This window comes from Mesocricetus auratus, unplaced genomic scaffold (genome assembly GCF_017639785.1).
Source record: "Mesocricetus auratus isolate SY011 unplaced genomic scaffold, BCM_Maur_2.0 Super-Scaffold_100040, whole genome shotgun sequence".
Classification (NCBI taxonomy): Eukaryota; Metazoa; Chordata; class Mammalia; order Rodentia; family Cricetidae; genus Mesocricetus; species Mesocricetus auratus.
Genome location: NW_024429217.1, coordinates 2,513,381 through 2,539,656, shown reverse-complemented (window position 1 = coordinate 2,539,656; position 26,276 = coordinate 2,513,381). Strand labels below are relative to the sequence as shown.

General features: G+C 38.1%; 1 protein-coding gene across 10 annotated transcripts in view; it reads left to right on the top strand.

Annotated features, from left to right (window-relative positions):
• The window catches only part of Gria4 (glutamate ionotropic receptor AMPA type subunit 4), a 361,933-nt gene that overhangs the window by 305,365 nt on the left and 30,292 nt on the right, over positions 1-26,276 (top strand). For 7 of the 10 annotated variants that reach the window (XR_005872745.1, XM_040734754.1, XM_040734752.1 and 4 more), the window contains exons 11-14: positions 1,317-1,523; positions 5,343-5,713; positions 7,669-7,867; positions 13,138-13,385. Coding sequence is in view for 8 of the 10 variants with exons in the window: in XM_040734754.1 (XP_040590688.1) it covers positions 1,317-1,523; positions 5,343-5,713; positions 7,669-7,867; positions 13,138-13,385 (1,025 nt within the window). In the remaining 2 variants the exon portion in view is untranslated. Of the gene's footprint in view, positions 1-1,316; positions 1,524-5,342; positions 5,714-7,668; positions 7,868-13,137; positions 14,383-18,545; positions 20,899-25,080; positions 25,120-26,276 lie in introns of those variants that run through there. The other 3 variants (XM_040734759.1, XM_040734758.1, XR_005872746.1) reach the window with 2 other exon arrangements.

The window sequence follows — 26,276 nt, the reverse complement described above, 5'->3', positions numbered from 1 at the left end:
AACGCAAATTCAAATTCTTTAACTGATAATTTTTTTCTGGAGAAAAGAAGACAAAACTCTTAAGACAATTCTAAATTAAGGTTAGAGCATAATTTCTATAAGATGTAAGTACATTATATCAACAATATTGGGCCAATATTACTACTACTTTTCTGAAAATGAAACACTGAGATATGGCCAGGAGTTACCTCCACAGTGTGTACCACAAACCTATCAAACCCATCTTTCCGTTTATGGATAGGTGCTAATAGATCAATCACTCTGGGCTAGCTAAACTACCTCTTAATTTAAAGCCTTAAAATACTGTTATTGAACTGTGTGTGTGAGAGAGAGTGTTGTTGTTGTTGGTGGTGGTGGTGGTGGTGGTGTGTGTGTGTGTGTGTGTGTGCTCAATGAAAACAATTTAGCAATTATTAAAGACCAGGAAGCTATTCCATCTGATGGATTCCTCCTATTTTCTGAGTCATTGCATAGAAAAATAAATGGAAAGATCAAAGTGCATGTTCCTTACACGTAGAGGGAAACAGCTTCCACTAGAGACCAGTTTCATAATAAACTTACAATTTGTGAAACACTTTTCTTATTTAAAATAAAAACATACAACAAGAGCAAAGTGAATTCAACACAAGTAACTAATGCTATGTGCCTTTAAGCTATTATTTCTTAATTGAAGAACTGTAGCAAATGCCTTCTCCCAGAAAGGCATCTTATTAACACAGTTGAAATGGTATTTTGAAAATAAAGGACAAAATATGAAGTTATGTGACTGTGAATAGGTCTTTAATACACTATGGTCACCACTAAATAACTTCCAATTTCTTGAGATATTTTGGAAATATCAATTTCAAGGCTAAAAATTATTAAATACTCCTCTCGAAATTTACTAATAGAAGTGGGTGGTAGTGGTGCACTCCTTTAGTCCTAGCACTGGAGGCAGAGGCAGATGGATCTCTGTGAGTTCAAGGCCAGCCTGGTCTACAGAGTGAGCTCCCACCAAAGTTACACAGAGAAATCTTGTTTCAGAAAAAAAATTGCTAATGGATTTTTTTTTACTTTTTTAAGTCATAGTTCTAGGTACATAACAATCACTCAAAAGTATTTTTAAATTTTACCTGTATTACTTCAAATAAACCAGCTTAATACAATTCTAAGTATATTTACACATTCACCTCTCTTATCATTAATTTCTCTCCACATAAAATCATATAAATATAATAAACATATTCTTTCATCAAAAATTATGAAACTATAGTTACAGAAAGGTTTTTCAAATGTTTTGTAATGTCTCCTTTACAGTTCTGCTTCTCTCATTGTAGGAATCCCCCTATGTTATGTACAAGAAAAATCACGAAATGTTTGAAGGAAATGACAAGTATGAAGGCTACTGTGTAGATTTGGCATCCGAAATTGCAAAACATATCGGTATCAAGTACAAAATTGCCATTGTCCCTGATGGAAAATATGGAGCCAGGGACGCAGACACTAAAATCTGGAATGGAATGGTAGGAGAGCTTGTGTATGGGGTAAGCAAACCTATTTACGAGGAATTTACTTACATAAAACTGAAGCTTCTTTCCCTTGGGCATGTTTCAATTTTTAAGCATCCATAACTGCATTCTTTGATAATTTATAGCAATGTTTCAAAAGGTATTCATTATATTCAAACATTTCTCTATTTCATTAAAACGCAAATTCCAAAAAAGAGAACTGATCCTGGTAATTTAGAATGAGAAAAGAGATAAAAATTCAGAATACAGTGTCCTCCACATAGCACAGAGACAGGAATGAAAACAAAACCACATTGACTTTAGAATCTGTGATGAATATAACTTAAACTGGTAGACCACAGACAGATTCAAAGACCCATGAGCAATCTGTTACTGTGCAGATTTCCTCCAACAGTATAAAGTCAGTGACCACTTTATCTAATGTGTGTAACTTTGCTATTCATAATTGCTCATAACTGTCTTTTAACGAGCTTCTGATTAGGGTAGTCTCCCAGTGTCTGAAATATTCATCAGCACTGTATTTCTTAAAATTCTTTGAGCCACACTGAATGTACATTTCAGATAATGCTCTCTCTCTCTGTCTCTGTCTCTCTCTGTCTCTCTCTCTCCCTCCCTCCCTCCCTCCCCCTCCCTCCCTTCCTCTCCCTCTCTCTTCATTCTAGCATATATAACAAAATACAAAAGCAAAGCAAGAATGTTTTCCAAAGTAGGTCTCTCGCACAGCATGCTGTGCCCTTCCCCTGAGCAAGCACACTGGACATGGAGTGCACATGTTGATAGCCAAGGGCAACCGCAACAGAACACTGCAGGGAAGTTCTGCCTGGATGAACAAGATCGAGGCCCCTCATTTTTAGCAGCCATTGCAGTGTCACAATCAAACCCTGGTGATGCTATAAAATATCCAAAGTTCAGAGTCCAAACCTGAGCACAGGAAGGTTTGTGCACCCAGGAAGCAAATTATGAAATAGCTAAATGCTAATTTTTAGTTCACAGGTTTCACTTTCAAAGTGTGCACTCTCTCTAATTAATCCTCAGAAAACCCTTTGAAATGAGGAATTACGTGGAGATTCAGCCTTCACCAGGAAAAAGTAAACAGACACCAGACACAGGTGAAGTCCACAGAAGGAAACAAATTCCTGACTAGAACTGCGATGAGATAGTTTCAAAATTCTGCACCTCGTTTCTCTTTCTTTTTGTTATTATTTTCATTATTTAAAATAATTTTTAATTTAAATATATTTTGATCATATTCTTCCCCTGCCCCAAGTAATTCCAGATCCTCTCCCCCTCCTTACCCACACAAATTTAAGTTCTTTCTCAAAAAAAACAAACAAAAATCCAACACAACAACAAGTCCCCCCAAACCCCCCAAATCAAGAAAACAAAATAAAACAGCACCACCAAACTATAACCAAATAAAATCACACACACTCACACACACACACACACACACACAGACACAGACACAGACACAACCCTGTGATGGTCACCTAGCCCTGAACACGAGAGCTGTTCTGGAGTGGTTAAAATATCCAGTATCACTCTACTGGACAAGACTGATTTCCTCTCTCCCACAGGTATAAATAAGTTCAGTTGTTACCATTTATCCTAGTAGCCAGGTTTTCATTTGTTCCTTCCTTCATTTTTTAAAAATGTAATAAAATAAAATCAAACAAAACATTGAACTTAAATGAGGCAAGCCAACAGAAAGATAAGAGGCAATGAGAAGAAACAAGAGTCAGAAACCCACATGTTTACACACCCAGGAGTCCCTTGAAATACTAAGCTAGCAGCTGGACATCCTGGTGCAGAGCCCTGTAGACTGCACTTGCTGCGTGGATGTCTGTGAGTTCATATGAACTTTGCTCCACTGCTTTAGAGGGCCATGTTCTCCTGGTGTCTGCCATCCCTTCAGGCTCTTTCATTCTTTTGACTATCTCTTCTCTGGGGAAGAGCTCTCAGCAAGAGCAAAATGACAAGCTATGGACTCATTATCTTTTGTTTATTCTTGAAAAACTGCTATTGTAATTGCTATACATTGATTGCCTTTCATCTCTTACATTGAGAACTAACATAGGAACCTGACTTACACTCCTTGAATCCCCATCTCCGTGTGTGTGTGTGTGTGTGTGTGTGTGTGTGTGTGTGTGTGTGTCTCTGTGTGTGTGTGATGTGACAAGAACACAAAACAACCCCAGTGTTAGCACACAATGCCAGCACATATCTTCATCCATTGTTCTGAGCTCTGATAATTATAACAAACCAGGAGCCTGAAGTTATGTAGCAGGAATTTAGGAGAGGTTGCCTCTAAATAAATCTAAAACATATAATAAAAAATGTCAGTGGTCAAGAGCACCTGAATCTTCTGCAAACAGTTAAGTACCAGAGGTCAGTTCCTAGCATCATGGTTGGGCAACTCATAACCACCTGATCCAGCACCCTCTTCTGGCCTCTGTGGGAGCCTGCCCACATGTGCACATACACATCAAATAGATCCTTTAGAAAGTGAGAACACACAGAATCAACTGACCTGAGCTAATGAGAGATCACTGACTCAGGTCTGACAAATGGGGAACCTGCATCAGACCAAACTAGACTCCCTTAATATAGGCGACAGTGGTGTGATGGGGACAATATATGAGGCCACTAATGTACAAATTTAGTGAATCACATTCTATATGGAGAGATACCATACCCATCCTAGACACAGGAGTTTGGGGGTAGAGAGTACCTTGGTTCTGCCTCAACTAGATGATGGGACAGACTTAATAGACTTCCTATGGGAAGCCTTACCCTCTCTGTAGAGCAGATGGGAGAAAGGGGGAGTGGAGGGAGGAAAAGAGGGGAGGGAGAACTGAGATTTCAATGTAAAAATAAATTAATAAAAAAATAAAATAAATATTTTTTAAAAAGTGATAGCATCTGGCAAAGATTGTGTCTAAATGTGCCTGATCCCACTTTGATGCAAACTATTTTCCTTTAAAGTAAATAAAGCTCTATTTTATTTTGTCATTCAGACCAGTTTAGTTATTGTCATACAACTTATATAATTCTATTCTAGATGTTTGCCAGACTCAAGTCTAAGAGCTGCCACAGTTGGAAAACTCAGTATCATTTCTGTCAAGGCAAGCAGCAGGAAATGGGCCGTTTCAAATACTCCGGTCTGCATCAGATAAAGAATCTGTCAGCATATGCTCACTAATGTCCAGTTAAGGGTATAGTAGATAATTGCAGTCACACATTAAGGTAAACAGGCAAAAACACAGCCCCATTTTAGAGATGCAGAAAAAATAACTCAGGGTCACCAAAAAATGAAGAGGGGACTTGTGATTTTGATATCTAAAATCTTGTTTTAAAAGGATATTGAAAATGACAATCAAAGAATGAGTACCACAGGAAGCACATGCCAGTTTCCAGACTTTCACGTGTGAACTGAGCTGGAATATGTTGTCAAAAGAAGGGAATGGGTTTTGATGAGGCAAATACTTATCAGGCAATACTCATGGCAATATTTCTGTGGGTGGGCCCGGCAGGAGAGATATGTAATCCCAACACTTGGGAAAGCTGAGGTTCACAAATCCAAGGCCAGCCTATACTTTATAGTTAAGATTCTGTCTCAAAAAAGCAAAAAAAAAACCCTTTGTCAATTAAAAAGATTCTATGCAATTTAAGTAATAACCTCATGAAACCAAACCATTATGTGTTTTTTTTTTTTTGGCGGCACCCAAAATGATGTTTTAAAATAATGAATGCATGACTAATGAACTTTTCTGGTCAGTCCACTGCCAACTGCTTCATGGAATTCACTGTTTCCTTGTGTGTTTTCTCTTCTAGAAAGCGGAAATTGCTATTGCACCTCTGACAATCACCTTGGTACGTGAGGAGGTCATTGACTTCTCCAAGCCTTTCATGAGTTTAGGCATCTCTATCATGATCAAAAAGCCTCAGAAATCCAAACCAGGCGTGTTCTCCTTCTTGGACCCTCTGGCCTATGAGATCTGGATGTGCATAGTGTTTGCATACATTGGTGTCAGTGTGGTCTTGTTCCTAGTCAGCAGGTTTAGCCCATATGAGTGGCACACGGAAGAGCCCGAGGATGGAAAGGAGGGTCCCAGCGACCAGCCTCCCAATGAGTTTGGCATCTTTAACAGTCTCTGGTTTTCCCTGGGGGCCTTTATGCAGCAAGGATGTGACATTTCACCCAGGTTAGTGTCAAATCTAGCATACTTTGCCAGTTCTCAGAGATCCTGAGTGTTCTCCACAGTTTCTCTGTCTTCCTCTCCTACACTATCTGAAATGCAGGAAAAATTGCAATTCTCTGATAATCCTATTTTATAAATAATTTCTTCTAAGCTACCATATAACTTAGATGCATCATGAAAAGAGAAGTATTATTTTGTAATGCTACTCCATAATGCTATTTTGTAATACAATTCATTCAACGGCTTGACTGTTGTTAACAAAATCTAAATTGTAGAATAACAATTTTATGGTATCTCTTATCCAAAAATCATTGCTGTGGCTGTTATTGTGATCCGTCATCAAAAATTACTGTTGAACTTAACTCACATGACTTAAAGGAGCTCTCTGCTCTTGGGATCCTGAAAACTGAATAGGTATGTGTTGTAGTAGATGTGTTTGGTTATCACAATGCGGATGAGGAGGCTGAGCAACAAGGGAGCATCTGGTCAAGTCTCCTCCTGGGGCGTCCTGATTTTCTTTCTGTCCTGCCACTCTGTTACCGCAAAACAAAAACTCCAGCTTGCTACAAAAAAAATGCTTGATTTCTCCCACAGGGTAACTAAAAGAATAAGAAGCAAAATGTTGGATTTTATACATTTGAACAAACAAATATGTGTAGAAATATACATGTTCCTTTTGAACCCAACGCATCTGAAATTCATAAGGTCCAGGAAATGGTAAAATCTGCTAAATTTAAATAACATAGAATTCAGAGGCAAAAAGGAAGGATCAGAGCAAACCAAGTTTTTTGAAGTGAAGGGTAAGCAGTACTAAGGTAAAACTGGTGCCATGTTTTAAATCAAGAAAGGCCTGATTTACATTAGCAAAGAGGCAATGGGGTAGAAGAACTACAGGAAATTCCAAGTTTTGTTTTATGTAAAGCAAATGTTAGGATGATGGCTCTGGTGGTAAAGGAACCACCAGACCCAGGGATCTGAACTCAACTGTGAGGATCTATCTGGAAGAAGAAAATAACTGTCTCCTTCATGCTGCCCTCTGACCTCCCTCTGTAAGACATAGTGCACCCATGCACATGCTAACACACAAATAAAATATAATTTAAAACTTTAAATAGATATTTTAAAAATATTTGGCAGGCGTGTTGACTTATCGACAACACTCAGGAGGCTGAGGCAGGAGAATTGCTCCAAGTCTAAGAAAACTATGGGCCAAATAGTGTGTTTAAGGCCAGCCTGGACAACATAATAAGAGTAACCTTGTCTTGAGGGCAGAAATGAGTGAAATTACTTATGAACATTCCTCTATGTATTTTTTTAAATTTATCTTATTTTAACTTTGTTCTAATACTCACCTACAGTCTTTGTAGACATTGTTATGTCAGCATAAAATATACTTTTAGGACATCTACACAGCTCAAAATGAGATCTTTTAAGGCCGAATCTTCTAGTCTCACTTACTCCAGCCTCATCCCGGCCTACATAGCTTGCCAAAGAGCTCTGACAGGCCCTCTCTCGGTTTCTGAAAGGCATCTACCATTGTACAGGAAATCTAAACTCTATTAGCTTAAAATCGAAACTCTCTATCTTCTACAACATGAAGAGAGACTAAAACATTGTCAACTAAACCAGAGTACCGTGATGTCATTTATCAACGGCTGCACCTACTTCAAAGATACAGAAGTGTCAGAGAGGTACGGTACTGAGAACATTAAGTAATATTCCCACTTTGCTAAAGGCCAGAGAGGACAGTTCCACATTTCTGCCAATAAAACAGCGAAGTCACTTTGTCATGTCTTCACTGACACTTAATATTCACTGACACTGCATCACTAAGCACACTAGCAGAAAATAACACAATATTTGAAACTGTAACTTTTAAATGTGATTGTGAATGGCTGCCATCTTTCTTCTGTCTGTGGGTTAGAAAGGGAAAAGCGAATGATCTTATCCATGTTTAGATCCCTGTCAGGTCGGATCGTTGGAGGCGTCTGGTGGTTCTTCACACTCATCATTATTTCGTCTTACACTGCTAATCTGGCTGCTTTCCTGACGGTGGAGAGAATGGTCTCCCCCATAGAAAGTGCAGAAGACCTGGCCAAACAAACAGAAATTGCATATGGTACACTGGATTCGGGGTCAACAAAAGAATTCTTCCGAGTAAGTCACAGGAATAATAACGGCACCTTCATAATTCTGAATTCTAGGTGAAGTCTGTAACACTTACATTATGACCTTAGCTAGTGTGAATTGTAATACACCATGGCAACAGCACGCTTACTTCTTAGTGTATCTTCTTGGGTTTTTGTAATCACAATTTTAACTTGCCAAAATTGATGCATGCTGCAAGACAAAGCTTCTCTAAGAAATAGCAATAGTAAAAAGGTGACTAAGGTCACTTTATAACATGACTTCCCAACTTTCTAGTGATACTAGCACTCTGATAATTTTACTTCAGGTAAGATTAGAATTGTATCTATTTTAAGGCCAAGAATACAAAATTGGAAAGCAAACTTTCTTTTAAAGAAAGACTGTATTTAACTTGCTGTATTTGACATCTAAAACCTCAGTGGCAGACTCTTTTAAGAGCTGAATCACTCTGTAATCTATTCCGTAGTTACAGTTTTCAAAGCAAAAGGTTTGTTTCTTACAAAATACTGTTGGCAATAAAGGTATAGCCCTCCTTAACAATGAATGGTTCTGGAGACCTCTATAGCAATGGCTCTAGGGACCTCTGTAAGACTGTATGGAGTTTAGATTTGATGACTTTTGGTTGGCAGTACAATGTTTTGATTGATACAACTGTGTCACACCTGGACTTTGGCTTTCTATCACTGAAGCAATGATGTGTGTTTCAGTCTGTTCTTTTTTCCCTTTGTCCCAATGGGGTTAAATTGTTTTTAACCATTGTAATTTTTGAGACAGTGTTTCTCTGTGTAACAGCTCTGGCTATCCAAGAACTAGCTCTCAAGACCAGGCTGGCCTCAAAAGCAGAAATCTGCCTGCCTCTGCCTCTTGAGTGCTGGGATTAAAGGAGTGAGCCACCACCACTTGGCTAGTTTTGTTTTAATTGTTTTGTATTTTGTTTTGTTGTGTTTTTTCAGTTGAAAACTTAACTGGTTTAGCTCTGGAATCTTGTTGGCATGTGTTATTGTGCATTGTTGGTTCCCATGCCTCTCTCTCCCCTCTGTCCTCCTCATATGCTCCCATGTTCCTTCCTGCTGCTCCTCTCCTACCTCCAAATACCCTTTCTCTCTCCCCTCTGTCCTCCTCATATGCTCCCATGTTCCTTCCTGCTGCTCCTCTCCTACCTCCAAATACCCTTTCTCTCTCCCCTCTGTCCTCCTCATATGCTCCCATGTTCCTTCCTGCTGCTCCTCTCCTACCTCCAAATACCCTTTCTCTCTCCCCTCTGTCCTCCTCATATGCTCCCATGTTCCTTCCTGCTGCTCCTCTCCTACCTCCAAATACCCTTTCTCTCTCCCCTCTGTCCTCCTCATATGCTCCCATGTTCCTTCCTGTTGCTCCTCTCCTACCTCCAAATACCCTTTCTTTTCTTTCTAGTTGCCTTTTAATTTTGTTCTTCCTAGGTAGTCAATACCTGCTTAGCAATGTGCACTCAGATATTTCCAGGTTATTTTATGAATTTGGGGCCAAAATTTTAAAAGATACCCAATGTGACAATTTCATAGACACTGTAGTATATGATAATGAATGTATTTTGTATTTAATATCAATTGTTAGAAGACACGAGGTGGTAAATTACATGGAGTGTGAAGGATGTTTCACTGTTTTCTAAGCTTTTAATTTGACAGCAATGATAGCTTATCTTCCAGACATTTAAACAACATCTGAAAGAGAGACATATGTAATTTTCTCAGTAGTTTAAAAATAAACACAACCAAATGTGATATTCTATGTGCTGGCTTTAAACTTACTTGACTTTCACCCTTTAAGAAGGGAGTTTTCATTTTGATTATACAGTATTACAAATACTTACATAAATCTAAATCAACAACAAATCACTCAAAACTTGATGAAACCAGAGTATTGTGCTTAGTGTTGAGTATTAGCTACAAGTATTGATTAAAAATTTCAAATGATCTAAAAATATTTATGAGTTTTTTCTGAATGTCTAAGTAATTGCCATGGCAGTAGACTTTATTAACAATATTGTCCAGATAAAGTTACACAATCAAGCCTTCTCTTAATTTATTGAAGAGGTTAATAACATTCACTTATGTTGCCTGGAAACCATTCTGCATCAAAATAGAATGTTGTTGCTTGCCTTCCACTGAGAAGTGATGAACAGTGCTCATTAAATGACGAAACCTGCAGGTTCATCATCTTGCCTTGAGTAATGAAGGGAAAAGACATCATGTTGATACCTTGAAAGAACAAACAAACAATAGCTCACAATAAAGCTCTTCACAGATAACACACTACAAATACTGACTTCTTATTCTTTACAAAGTTTTTTTTTCCTTTTCAAATTCTGAAAACTAGTTAGATAGATGAAAGACTATATCAATAAGACATGTGGGGACAAGGAAAGCTGCTTCCATGGTTTAAGTCTTCCTACACAAACTTGATCCCCACTAAGCCTCTAATTCTTTCTCTCTTGCCCAACTGCAGTTTTAAAATGGGAAAACTTTCCTAAGTGTGGGTATTTATTTTTTTGCAGAACACTCCAAACACTGATGGGACAACAAAGTAATTTTCTCAGACAGAACACTTGAAACAACATTCCTTTTCTACCGTATTTGCCTCCCTCCATTCCCATTCACAGTGACCTGGTTTGTGTAACCCATTTGTCTGATGAGCAGAAGAAACAGGACTGGAAGGGTATTTTCGTACTTGTCAGAAATGCTTTCTTGTAGTTACATGGTAATGGCACATCTGTCAGCTCCACTCAGTCACCTCAGGCAGTGAATGACCCACCGGCAGCATTGCACGATGTTACCCACTGCAAAAACAACTTTGACCATTCATGGGGGAAAATTATATATGCATTTGCCTTGGCTTTACCCCATTATGAAACTCACTATACTTGAGGTTCTGCACACTTGGTTATACTTTCAAAAGGATCCTACATGTCACTCATGGAAGCCATGCTATTCAAGCATTTTTACATTACACACCTGACTCAGACACACTGATTTTCACTTCAACACAAGCTGAATCCTGTTCCTGTTTCAGTCATCGGCAAGATGGAAGAATAAGTGAGGTAGACTACTAGCTCAACGTTTAGAATATTACCAACCAAGACATAGATGAGAGGTCCCCAGAACACAGGCCCTGCTACATACGCCACTAACAGAGAAAGTAGCTAAATGTGCATTAGAATGCATGATATACTTTTTCTCATAAATGTAGTATGTACAATACTTCATATATGAGGACTGAAAGTGGCATTATTAAAACTCCAAGGATTGTTTGAACTAATACATTAATGCCTTAAATTAGTGGCTTCTTGGACATTGTTGCACAATAACAATGAAACAAACAGATCTGGCATTTTTAATTTTTACAAAATGACTTTTGTATGACCTATGTTCATTACCTTGAGCATATCTACTTCCCATGCCAGACCTTTTTTTTTTTTTTTTTTTTTTTTTTGGTTTTATGAGACAGGGTTTCTCTGTATTGTTTTGGAGGCTGTTGGTCCAGCCTGGCCTCGAACTCACAGAGATCTGCCTACCTCTGGCTCCCGAGTGCTGGGATTAAAGGCGTGTATCACCACCGCCTGGCCAGACTTTTTAAGTAGATTCCACAGTTGAAAGGTTTAGGGATATAAATGTCTGTGACCATTGTGCTAATTAGCTTGCTGGGTGTGCAGAATGTCCCTCATTTCAGCCCATCTCTTTAAGTTTGAAAATGTTTGTTTGCCCTCACCCATTACCAAACACACTTGCAGCCCCAGGTAAGCAGGGCCAGGGCTATTATTTCTAGATTTATGGTTTTTACTCCCCTCATAATTTGTCTGTGTGTGTGATCTTGTCAAAGTCAGTCCCCTTTCGGTCAGAGTCAACATTTCTAAACCTTGCCACAGTGACAAGACAGGCCCAGCATTTCCCATAATTTACTTTCATCTGACCTCTTCCCATTGAGTCTGCCCCTCAAAATTTCTGCTTAGCTCTTCTAATGTCATCACAGACACTGTATGGACTCATCTTTTTTTCTCAGTTTTAAAGAGAATGAATGCAGCAATAATTTTCCTAACATTAGTGGTGTAGAATTTTTTTGGAAACAGTTGAGTTCATGTGGCTATTTTTTCACATAAAAATGTATCTGGGAGCTGTTAAAATGACTCAACAGCTTAAATTGCTTGGCGCAGAAGCCTCAAAACTGAGTTTGATACCCAGAACCCGTGAAAGGAGACAAACTCCCAAAAGCTGCCATTTGACCTTCACATGTGTAGGCTGGCACCACACCCCAGAATACACAAGCACAATAATAAAAATTAACTAAAATTTAAATTTAAAATCCAGAAAGACTCAAGTAAACTGAGTATTGAGTAGAATAAAGGGAGACAGAAGTAATTTTAAGATAAATAAGATTTTAGACAGTCACGTGGCTAGAATGACACAGAATGAAGTATGAAAACAGAAACCACATGTCTGTAAAGTCCAGTGTATTGTTCTGTTTGTTTATTTTGTCATATTCATCCTCAAGCTATGTGAGTCGTCTCGAGCTTGGATCCTGCTCAGTGGGAATTCAGTTCATAAACTCCAGCACTTATCCTCTGTCTCTTTAAAGTTTAAGGGCTAAGTTGGTGTGAACTGAACCTTTGAGGCATGAAAAAATCGTATATAAAATGAAAATGACTCTACTCTACCTCAAATGCAGACCTGAGAAGAGTTTTACAGAAGCATGAGTCAGGTCTAATCTGGTCCTTCCTAGCCTCATCAGGAATATGATAGAATGTGGGCTCTTAAATGTCCAGTGCTTTTCAGGACCTTCTACCTTTAATAACAGCAGCAAACAATGAAACAGTAGCGTGTAATAATTATTATGACAAGTGTTACATGTTTTTTATCATCACTATAAATGTCTGGCTCTTGGTTGATTTCCTAAGCGTTTTGGGAGTTCAATTTCTGAAGAGTTAGGTTTCTTTCTTTTTTTTTTTTCCAGTTTAAATTTAGATAAGAAACAAGGTTGCTTCACAAGTCAGTTCCAGGTCCCTCTCCCTTTCCCTCCCCTCCTCCCGTGCCCTCCCCCCAACCCCCCCCCGTTATCCCCTCATTCCCCCAGGGAGGGTGAGGCCCTCCATGGGGGTGTCCATAGTCTGTCATATCATATAGGGCAGAGTTAGGTTTCTGCCAGACAAAATGAATGACACAAAGACTTACCATAACCTCGATTTTTTTTCTTTATTAACATGCTGTTCCCTTCTTTCCTGTATTGAATTTTATTTGCATTCCCTCCAGAGATCAAAAATAGCAGTGTATGAAAAGATGTGGACCTACATGCGATCAGCAGAGCCGTCTGTGTTCACTAGGACTACAGCTGAGGGCGTGGCTCGTGTCCGCAAGTCCAAGGGCAAATTTGCCTTTCTCCTGGAGTCCACGATGAATGAATACATTGAGCAGCGAAAGCCCTGTGACACGATGAAAGTGGGAGGAAACCTGGATTCCAAAGGCTATGGTGTAGCAACACCCAAGGGTTCCTCATTAAGGTGGGTGGAATAGTATAACAATAGATCATGCATTGTTATAGTATTCCACCTTCCCTGATGTCCCTGAAAAAAATTATTTTACTTTGTGTGTGAATAGTATGTTTGTTGGTTTATTTTCCTTTTCTCCATTTCATACTTTTGATCAACAGTCAGGCAAAAGTTATTTTTTTGTTTTAATTCTGAAATGATCATATTTGACATTAATCTTTGAAGGCCATATAAAAACCAACGTGGTTGAACACTAGCTGCTTGAAGTGGGCCTAAATAATGGGTTTTATATTTTTCTAGATCTCATCAACTTTTTCTGTTGTTTTGCCCACAATTGATGCTGCCTGCTACCATTGTGTCAGGAGTGACTCTACATTTTATTGCTATGTTTAAATCTTATGTCTGGCTGCTAGACTCTCAGCAAGAAGAAATCCACTCTTTCCAACAGAGAGATTTCCTTTTTCCATTTCAGTGTTTTGTTTGATATGGCATCATTCTATTTCAGACTATGGAGAGGTTGGACTGGTACTGTTTGAAATCATGTCCTTTTATAAAGCCAACCAGACCTAGAGGAAGTGTAGGCTCTGGCTTTATGGTGCTTACTCAGGTCATACTCCCATATATTTTTAAGGGAGTGTGGTATAAGTAAGATCTGTAAAGTTAGAAAAAGTATGACTCAAAAATGTTTGTAGATAGACTCTTCTAAGGGGCTCATAAGAAAAGCATTACAAGAATGGGTTAAAATGGTCGAATCTGCCCTTTGCATCCTTTCGGTTCCCAGTATAGAAAATTCATGTTTACACCCAGAAAGCAGAATTTCCTATTTTCCTTAAGTAATAAAGGCTGCTTTGGACCTACTGGGGCTAAAGCCCACCGCAAGTGATAACTGACAAATCACTCTGGTCTCAGTGCTGCTTAGGAGAGAAGCACAAAGCACAGATTCAAGAGGAAATCACAGGCCTTGCTAAAGGGCTTAACCAAGAACCTGTCTTGAGAAGTGATGTCTCTGGTAAGCCATTGAAAACTGAAGGTAATGAGAATTGTACTATTGCCCAGCCATAATGAAAGCAATGCCAATGCCCTGTGATTGTTTTCATTGGCTTCAAAAAGGGTACTGCAATGTACTTGGGTGTGCCCAGCTGGGGAAAGGTTGAGATATATATTTGAGAAACAAATATGGATACTGGGAAGGGTTATACTAACTCAATACAGTGTATGAAGAAGGATATTCTGTGAATGGGAAACTTTTCAAAGGAAATAGTTACAAAAAGTAGTCAACTAAGACAAATTTGAGTACAGATTCAGGCAGCTGTGATCTCTGATTTATTTTAACACCTATTCCATATAAAACTAAAGAAATAATCAGGGAAACACCACACTAATAAATTACCCATGGCATAACCCTAACTAAAGAGATTTCAGCCACTCAGAAATTTAAGCTGCTACCAGATGTTTAGACTTTGTTGACATGTCTTGTGCAATGTGTTATAAAAATTTCCATTAAGTCAGGTATCAGATAAACTTCTATTGAGGTAGCAGTACAAGAACACTTCAATGTAAATAACTTACAAAAAATAGAAGGGTGAAAGCAACTATGGCTGGTATGTAGATCCGTGGTCAGGCTATTGATTTCATTCACTGCTGTCTCTTTTAATTAATTCTCGGTGGATATAGCTGTCTTGTCCTCTTTCTTGTGTCTTCTGATAAAGTCAAGCTTCAGGGACTGATTTTGGCCCTAAAATGCTGTGAGTCTGCCTCCCATTGATGACTAGAGAGTTTCCTCTTAAATGTGCCACTTTGTCAAATCTACACTACAGGCATTGTTTAGGGCAATGCTGAGGGGCTTCATCTGTCCAGAACTGTATAATAATGAGTGATTGGCTTCCCACTCTTTTCCTGTTCTTGCTAGATCTTGTTAATGAGGCAATTGTTAAACCCGCTTCCTGGATGGGGAGTTCGTTTATGCATTTTGTTTTCTCTATGCCACAGTTTCCTGAGCAAGCTGGCCCCTGCATTCCAAAACCACAGTCATTTTGCCCATGTCTTTGATTGCACCGGAAGGGACATGAAAGGCTAAAAGTATTCACCTTTCTCTCTCTACATCTCCACTCTCCCAAACCCAGCTATGGAAGCAAGAAAGGCCCATTAAATTGCGATTCTCCTTCTCCTTCCCCTAAGAGATTTGACTTTCTAGATGGGAAAACCAATACAGAGTTTACCTAATAGCATCTTTTGCATACATTCGTTTATAGAAACAAGCTTGCATTAATTGCATTCATAAAGCAAGCTCTAGAGGGCACATGATCATCAGGTGTCCCTGAGACCTGTCTTAGCAGTAACTTCAAGCTGTTTTCCCATAGAAACTTTTTTTTTCAATCTTGTCTTTGCAGTAATTGTTCTGCTTATGGTAAGATATGTGTATGTCATTATTATTAACTTCAGCTTCCTTACAACCTCTGTTCTGATTTACTAAGCAACTGAGAAAAGATGAAACAGCAGTGTTTCCTTCTGTGTTGTGTAAGGATAACCTGACAAGTCTGGCAAATGACTGGCCATGTCCTTTCACTTAGTGTTTTAAGCTTCCATACTTTACTATTTGTTTAAAATTCTATAAAATAAATGTCACAGAAAAGAGGAATCCAGTGACATACACTCAGAACAGATAGTCAGGACTTTGTTCTTTACTGTGAGCTTTAAAATAAGCATAAGCAAGATTATTGTAAAGATGCATCTGTGAAAAAATGTCTCTGTAGGGGCTGAGACAGCAGTATAGAGCTTGAACAGCTAGCCCTGGGCCCTAAGTGCAAGCCCAGGTAATGAAAACAATCAGAAGGTCACCCAGTATGAGTGGTACACAGTGATAAACAGATTTTCACCATCCAGAAAGACTTCACTGAGGATGTTGTCCACTGGATATACGTGCAAATCTTAAAGATGTTAAGCATTCAGTTGTGGACAGCTCTGAGATTATTGGTTATTATATTTTAGCATAGATTCTCCAGTTCTTAAATGACACAGAAGAATGAGCAGTATGAGGTAAATGGGTCTTTTTATTTCTCCTGAATCCCCTTTGTAAATGCACATTCCTTTTTAGGGTTCTCTCCTTTCCGTGGCATTTTCCCTATCCCTTCTCCAGGACCCTTGACTACCCAAAATTACCCTGAAAGCTTTCTCTGACTGGATATTCATAAGGGTTATTTTTAAAGTATGGATTTTAGGAGGCATTATAATAAAATGTAAAGGTTAGGTGGAAGAGGAAGTTTATTATTTTAACTTTAATGTTAATAATATCTACACTGTCACCTGCACATTCAATTCACCATGGTTCAGATACCTTTTACACCAATTGGCCATAACTATTTATACCACAATAAAGTTATTTGTATTATTCTGAAAATGCCATCAACTTTCCTACTTTCTCTATGCTACTTTAATTACTATGCAATCAACTTAACCATGTGATAAATAAATCTATTAAAAAGTTGTTTAGAATGATTTGGTTAATAGAGATGTTCGAATTATTGAATTATTATGTATCTTTTAGATGAGAATGTTCATTTAAAAATATTCATATTCTCTAGCATCTTCACGCAACCACAAGGAATAAAGCAGAGTCTCATCTGCTGACTTATTCTGGTCCTTATGGGGCTTTACATTTTTATCCAAATACCTAAACCCAAATTAAAATCCTGTAGTTTTCAGTGCTTTTATCGACAATAATAATTCCCATGTACAATTTATATTCTCTGAAGATGTTTGTAGAACTGTGTCAAAAATAGAGAATTTTTCTAACATCAAAGGAAAAGGGTGGTGTTTCCAAAGAGTATAACTTTGAGAGTATGAATTCTGAAAATTTTAAAGCCTGGCTGGACTTGGAGATGCTCAGCTGCAGGAGCTCATAGTAACAGGAGCTAGTCCCTGGAAACCAGGCCTGTTGTGGCTACTGTGCAACAGGCACTCTGAGCCACAGCAGCATGGAATGTGGGATTGAATACTAAGGAAAGGAAGCAGAAAACACCATCTTCTATTAGACTTTCTCTTTCAGCGTTTAGCAGAACCACTGGCTTCATGCGATGTTTGGACCAAAATTAACTTTCTTTCACGTTTTTCCAGAGAAGATGTATTATTCTATAGAACCACTTTACAAGGCAAAATTTGTAAGATATGCGTTATCATAATTCAGACGCACTTTAAAAGTTTCGAGAAACAGAGCTTGCTGCACACTATGCATGAGAACCAAGTTTTGTTTTTACATAAAAAACTATTCACCAGGCGGTGGTGGCGCACGCCTTTAATCCCAGCACTCGGGAGGCAGAGGCAGGCGGATCTCTGTGAGTTCGAGGCCGGGCTGGACTGATAGCCTCCAAAACAATACAGAGAAACCCTGTCTCGTAAAAACCAAAAAAACAAAAACAAAAACAAAAAAACTATTCAACTTTTAGTACTTAATATAAATATAGAAAAGTTTAGAAGTACAAAGACATGAGGTTGAGTATTGTCTTACTTAGGGTTTCCATTGTTGTGAAGGTACACCTTAATCACAACAACTCTTTTTTCTTCATGTATTTATTTTACATTATGGACACAATATCCCCTTTATCCTCCCCTCCCAGTCCCTCTTCCTCATCCTGTTCCCCTATCCCACAATTTCCTCCTCTTCAATCCCCATCCAGGAAAGGGCAAGTCTCCTATGATTATCAATAAAACATGGCATATCAAGTTGCAGTAAGACTTAAGCACATGTCCATGTATTAAGACTGGGCAAGGTGACCCAGTATGAGAAGTAGGATCCCAAAAGCCAGGAAAAGAGTTGGAGATAGCCCCTGTTTCCGCTGTTAAGGGGACTAAGCTACACAACTGTAACACATATGCACAGTGCCTAGGTCTGTGAGCCCCTGTGAGCCCAGGTTAATTGATTGTATGAGCCTTTCTGTGGTGTCCTTGACGCCTCTGGCACAAAAGGACCCACTTCCTCCATCCTTCCTTTCTCAGATGTTTGAACACTGTAGAGAACATGGAACTTTCTGCAACTATCAGAATTTTGAGGTTTTAAATTTAGCTTTACTGCAGTGGAAAAAAATGGTTGAAATGATAGCTGCCTTGAAAAGCTCTTTCCCTAGGTTTCTAGATGACATGCCATACATGACATGTTCTCACCTTCCTTCCCATTAGATCCAAACCCTCTGGCACACTCTATAGATGGTTGCTGGCTTCCAACTGAGATTTTTCCGTGTGATTTGTAAGTTGCTCATTCTGGGGACAAATGGTAGACATCTGAGCACTGAATGCAAAGTGGAAAAGTTGCTAAATTTAGTGTTTAGTTCTTTTTTCATTTTTATCTTTATACTTATAAGATATTTTAGGGACTTTGGGGGAAAGTGGGCATTTTGTGATTATTTTAGTTTCTACTACCTCAAAATGATATATTTAATAAAATGAAATTTCTACAGTAGAAATTATTGGGTCTAAGTTTTGCAGCCTGATTTGATAAGAAAATCAAGACTAGACCCCAGTTCTGGTATTCAAGGAAATTTCAAACCATCGCTCTTTTAATTCATGCACTTGCTCAATAGAAACTAAAAATTAAAATCAGCCATTGTTTTGTATATACCTCTGGTGCCAGAATTTGGGAGATGGAAATAGGAGGATCAAGAATCCAAAGTTATTCTCAGAAAATAGGGACCTTGAGACCAGCCTGGGATACACGAGACCCATCTTATAAATAAATCAGTAATAATAAATGAGAGTAGATTTTTAAGTACACAAAAGAGAAAAGCTCATAAATAAATCAGTGATAATAGATTTTTAAGCATGTAGAAGGCAAAAGCAAATGCATGGTGGCTTCTGTACGTATGAACCATCTCTTTCTACCATGGTGGAAAGCAGCTAGATATGAATTCCCTCTTACAAATCTTCACAATGGGACTGAAATGAAATCATTTCCTCAGACGTTTCTGTGAAGTGAAGAACTAGAAGTAGGCATAATACAGATACTCACATGAGAAAGTAGGAACCAGCTAGACAAAGTGCAGTATCAGAAAGGGTCTCCTAACAGAAAGGAAGATTGAGAAATACAGAAATTCAACGTCCTTGGAGGCAGACAAATGAGCAGCAGATACCAGTAGTCCTGGACCTGTTGTTTCTGATTTTGTGTTGAACTGGACTTGTTAACATGAGCAGAATATACGGACATGTTGCTCTCATTTAAGTCTTATCTGCAAGACAAACACCCTGCACCAGAGAATTTGGCCACCTGAAGCTTTCAACATCCATAAGTGTACTTGGCCAGAGTGAGTCAGTGTCCAGGCATAAAGATGACTCTACTCCCAACACAGGAAGAGCAACTTTGGCATCATTACAAGGAGGTATTAATAAAACTTAATGTATGCGTAGGGTTAGTGTGTGAGAACATTGTATTCTTGCACTTTGAAATGCACAAAACAGATTTGAGTGACGCATAGTCATCCCTCCATTTTTTCCTTTAATATTGAATTTGCCTGTACACCAAGGTTTCAATTTTCCAGTGTCAGGTTTTGCTTGTTATTCTCTAGAACACAGATTTGCACAATAACTATGAAGTAGTTCTTAAAGTGTTTTTTTAAAAATGGCTCCTCAATGAAAAGAAAATGTCAGGAAAACTTCCTGACAACATCTTAGTGCATAGGACTGTGACTTCTATAGATGACAAGCTTTTGGCCTTTACAATCAGACATGTGCTTGAGCTCTTTGTACAGCCTCAGAGCATCATCAAAGGTCAAGTAGCAAGTTTTATGGCAGTGTTTGCAGATGCAGTTCTTCATACATCTTCCTAAATGAAAGCATGCAGGGTAGGGGCGGTCTGGGCCCTTCAGTTCAGACTGCTCAGGATCACAGTTCTTAAGTAGCTCTTATAAGTATGGAGAAAGTAGAAAAGCCTAACTATTCTGCAATAGATCCCTGCCCCTTATGGTTCCAGAACACTCTTACCTGATAGAATAAAGACAAATTAGGGAGAAACTGGAAAAGTGAAGGTTGAATAAGTCTCTTTATATGGGCAATAATTAAGAAGACAGAGAATATCTTCTATCACATATATACATACAAATTAAAGCTTTGGAGAGATACATAGTAAAGTGCACATTAATATAAGATGCTCAGTTGTTAAAGGCTAGGCTCACAATCAAAAATATAAGATGACTTTACCCTTTATGCAGTGGTTCTCAACCTTCCTAATACTCTGTCCCTTTAATACAGATCCTCACGATGTGGTGACCACACAATAAAGTTATTTTCAAGGCTACTTTATAACTGTGATTCCATGAACGTTGTGAAACATAATGTAAATATCTGTGTTTTCTGATTGTCTTAAGAGACCCCTGTGAAAGGGACATTCCACCTCCAAAGGGGTTGTGACCCACAGGTTGAAAACAGCTGCCTTAAAACTTACCATATTATGAAAATGTAATACACTCCTCAGTGTAGCATTCTCTGCAATGATGTGTTAATCCAGTTTTATGCTGATAATAATCATTTACTTATGATATCATAGATGAGTATTGTTTTTTCTGCAAACATGAAAATCTACTTCACTATCTACTTCACTGGAATGTATGAGAAGCCATCCATCCACCACTGCAGATGGGATAAACTTCTTGTGTCTCAAGATAATATCAGCCAAAATGGAACTAGATTTATGCTTTCATTTTAAGAAAGGGAAGATAAAATAGTTGAGTAATTATAAAACAATATAGAGAATATTAATTATTCTGTTTCGAATTATGCTGTTCATTAATTTAGTATAAGAAAACTGAAGTTCATATACTTTAAAGGTTTCTCCTCAGGCTCAAAATAGACCTCTAGCTATTAGTTTCAGAATGAACTAACAGACATCTAAGATTCCTTTGTTATACAGTGTCACATGCAGGTAAACACCTAAGTAGGAAGTCATCTCTCATATCTCCAGATGCCTGAGCCATCTGAGATGCAAGCAATCTCTTGATTAACATATTTTTTTTTGTTTTTTGAGACAACGTTTCTCTGTAGCTTTGGAGGCTGTCCTGGAACTAGCTCTTGTAGACCAGGCTGGTCTCGAACTCACAGAGATCTACCTGCCTCTGCCTCCGGAGTGTTGGGATTAAAGGCATGAGCCATCACTGCCTGGCTACTAACACATTTTTTTAATAAAAGAAGAGTAGACTAGCAAAACATTGAAATGTTGTTAGTTATTGCTTATCTTTTTTGAAATGTAGACTTTTTCATAATTGAACATCATTTCTTTTGCATGGACAAATCCCTCAATCTCTGGGAATATAAAATCTAGGAAGAGATGCACAAAGAATGGAGTTCACTTCCAAAAATTTTATGGCACCATTTCAATGTATGCTTTCATAGCACACAACTACTAGGATGAAACAGGGACATCATCAGCTCCAGCCCTCAGACTCCTGTCTTTCCAGATATTTACAGCTAGCATTTTCAAAAATTCAGAAAGGTGTTGTCACCATTCCCACTTTTTTTTCTTAATATTTAGGTTTTTTCTGAGACAGGGTTTCTATGTATAACAGTTCTGGCTGTACTAGAACTTGCTTTGTAGACCAGGCTGTCCTCAAACTCACAGAGATCTGCCGTCCTCTGCCTTCCAAGTGCTGGGAGTAAAAGCGTATGCCACTACTACCTGGCCATCTGCTTTTTTATCACTAGAATCTTTAATATAGAAACAAAATTTTGTAATAAAAATCCATAAGGGAACTTGGTGCCGGTACCCAGAGAACTAAGACAGTGTCTCTTTTCATTTGAAGCTACCTGGAAGACTCCAGGATGTAAAGAGAGCCGGCCTGGCATCGTCCCCCACAACCATTAGTTGCTTTATACTAAATAGTATAATAATGACAAGATTACATTGGCCAAAAAATTATCTTCATCTATCATTTAATTTTCTGTTTAATTTACTCACTTTAAAAGGTGTTTAAATTTGACTCATATTAGACATTAAAAATCATTGTAGTCTCCTTCTAAAGTGAAATGTTCACTGCAGTGTAACGTCACTCTTTGCAAACATATGTACCCCTCTGACTCCCTTCTGTCACTTCATTTTAGGGATGACACTGTAAATAAGGGTTAGGTGATTTGCCCGGAGTTCCCCAGGTGAGGTTAGAGCTGAAGTCTTCTGACTCCTCTCTCCAGTGCTCTTATGGGAAAATATTTACAAAAATAATGTATGTTTTAATATGAATACAGATCTTTAAATTCTCTCTTTGTCTCAGCTTTGTCAACACTGATAATACCAAGGCACATTAAAATATATCCTCATAGGACTCAAGTTTGCATAAATTTAAATTAGGTACAAAATATGATAAATTCTTACTTAGCTGAGGAAATTACACTGAGTTCGATAACAAATCAGCCAAAGAAAGACTTCACCGTGGTTAAAGCTGCTTCCCACTAAGACAGAAAATAACTGTCCAACAATCTCCAATAGCTGACTTGTTCAATTAAGAAAACGAAGAAGAGATTCTCAGTCTCTTCGACTATGGCGTGGTGGGTACCAGTTACCTCCCTGATCCAGAGCACTTCAGGTGAGAGGCTGCCTGATGATGCATTTCAGTCTCACAACTCTCTAGACCCCTTTTGAGCTGTAAGACTAGGAGAGTCAGTCTCAGGGGATAGGAACATATCTGGCCTGAAAAATTGAATAAGCCACCTCTTTAGTTTTAATCTATTATATTGTGAAATGGGAAGGTGTTTGTAAAGGTATTTCTCAGATAGAGATGCAGGTCTTACACACCTATGTGAATAGATATTGCATACTTTTGGTAACTCATGTGTAAGAAAACCCACAAAATCTATAAAAGGTAGAGTTACTGTGAAAATGCAAGCAGGATTTGTTTGAATATTATTGTGAACAAGTCTTATATTTTCATATGCAGATGTGATACAAAGAATTCCCCCCATATAATATGACTGTTCAACATATAAAACTGGAGAAGATGGTTTGAAAGGACATTATAGTAACTTCGGCAATGTCACCATTTACCCCTAAGGTGTAAATGCTGCACGGTCACTCTAATTTTTCAACACAGGCAATGTATCTACAGTTGCTTTCTTTCTTGGATTCCTATATTATTCTAAACACAAAGATTTTAGTTCAAAACAGTGACAACTATGGATGAAATAGGTGTTTTATTAGATAAAATGTATATTTTTTCATTTTAAACATGGTTTACTTTTTTTGTATTTGTTTCAGAAAAAGAGTAGTATATGATTTTATAATATTTAGGAGGGAAAGAGATTGTCAGGATAGACATTTTAGTGTATTTACTAATGATAAAGAAGAACATTGTGTTGCAACTGGAAACTTTTATTACATAGTGTTTATATCATGAAATTTGAAGGTCATTAAAGTTAATGGGGTGAGTCCAATGCAAACCAGATGGAGTGACAGATGGAAGCGAGATTTGCTGATGTAACACAGAATTTGCCATAATATTTTCCCCCTGAACATCTTCAAAATGATCATTAGGGTACTGTAGACAATGTCCCTCATTTTGCTGTCTCTTAACATACTGGGACAAACTGAGGTTCCAACATGCATCCAACTGCTCACCTGATGTCATTTTACTTGATGAAGTTTTTTAATAAGTTACCCAAAGTTAAATAACAATAGCACATGATCTTGTATGGGTTCAGGCTCATTCTTGGTCTCTACTCTCCTTCATGTCTCACGGAATTCAATCAATTGTCTGGTATTTGATTTTATATGGGAGCCAGTCACCCACCATCTCTGAAATTATGCCAAAGGGTAACTGTAAACTGACTTTAAGATCAGTTAACTAGGAAATACCCTCAACAGAGATAAGATAATTCAAATATTTCAGAGACTATATAATGAAAAGTAAATATTTAGTAATAGCTGTCATATACAAGCACATGTAAATGAATTCATTCTCAGACTTGATCCCAGAAACCATTTGGAGTTAATGTTATATTTCTTTCAGACACGTGACTCTATGGAAACACATGTCATGTAGCTGATGAATGACTAAGTGCTACTGGGGCCATTATTATTGAATATCCAGACACACGCTTCTGTCACTATGTTGTCCATCTCTCTAAAGACACCAGGAGTCCTAATCAATCACAGGTGCTCTAAGGAGCTCACATGAACTGAAGCCTAAGCTTTGTTGATAGATGAAAGCAAAAGAAAACAAAAATCCCACCTGATTTCTTGTTTCAGATGCGACTTCCCTCTTCTAATCTAATATCCCCTCAGCGTGTTATTTTTAGTTTTTACAATCATTTTTATAGGATCAGTTTAAGTGCAACTCCATACCCAGTGTTGTGCATAGCACAATAATTTATAAATCAGGACACCTCCTTCTCCTTGGGAACTCTTGATATCCCTTACCCTATCACTCCTGCTGATCATTTGCCCAAGGAATGCCATCCCATGAAATTCCCTGCTGCAAGCCAGCCTGAAGTTTATTAGAGTACGCTGACAAGACAGACTAATTGAGCAGGGGACTCTGTATTTCCCCTCTTAAATAGCTTTGTTCATTCCCTTTGGCTTAATATTTAAAATGGGTTTCAGTTGGATTCTGTGGAAGCCCCATCATATCAGACAGTTGGTAGTGTCATGTGAGACCTGAGGAAGGTGTTGGCCAGAACCGAACTTGACTTTAATACAAGACCATGTTCTATTATTGTTTAACTTTGGGTATTTCTCCCCTAGGAGGAGGACAGAGGAGAACTAACCAGCTCCAGGACCAAGGTAAGAGGGGAGTTTTCTTTCAAAAGAATGGGTTCCATCCATTTGAAGGAAACCCCTCCCCCACCTATTTGTTAATCCCTTTTTCTTTATACATTTATATTTTTAACCCACCAGCATTAGGAAACCAGCTTGCTACCTATGCATAGTAGTTATTTCAATATCCACTTACAAATTTTATATCAGGATAAAAGGGAACCTTCACACACGCCATAGTAGCTGTATGCCACTCCATTCATTTTTTTCCATTTTCATTAAATATCAGTACCAATCGTCCATTGAGATTTAAATTTTCTAGCTATTCATTTCTCTGTATATAGAATATTCATAGTTATTATCAATCAAACCACAACAGGTAAGAAAGTACAAAAAATTAAACTAAACTCTAAAATGTTTCTCACAAAACACAGTTATCAACTAACTTTTAACAAAAGATGTTGCTGTTATAAATTTAATGATATCTATTTTTGAAATAAAGTCAAGCTACACTTTCAAGCTGAAGTAATATAGACTTGGTAAAAAATAGTAATTTAGACATAGCTAGAAGAATAATAGGAAAGGAAAATATTTTCTTGAGGACTATTTGCAACTGCTGATACACCCTTCGTCACTGGCCTCTTGATGTTGACTTTAGTAATTTCCATATGTTCACCTTCCTCATTATTGTCTTGTAAGTCATGAATATTTCCTGTCTTTGGTGTCTTTTTCACATTGGTTTTCCACAAAAGAGTTGCCACGGGCAGTTACAAAGTTGTTTACTGACCCTCACATATGTGCTGTGTCACACATGCCCCACACACACATTATGCACACACACACATGCACACACACACACACACACACACACACCACACAAAGAGAGAGAGAGACGCTAAAAAGAAAGCAATAGAATTTAAGCTTTGCCATTTTAATTCAATTAATAATAATTATTGCCCATTGGAACATATTTGTATTGTGAATCCTGTTGTCTCTAAGATAAGCAGTTAAGGGGCCAGAAAGAAAATGGTTCAGTTTATAAAGCACTTATCATGCAGACCTGATGACATGCATTCAGGTTCTCATAACCCATGTAAAGAGTAAAATGCACAAGCTCAGCTCTCCTACAAGGGAAGGGAGTCTGAGACAGGAGAATCTCCAAAAGATCATGAGCGAGCTACGCT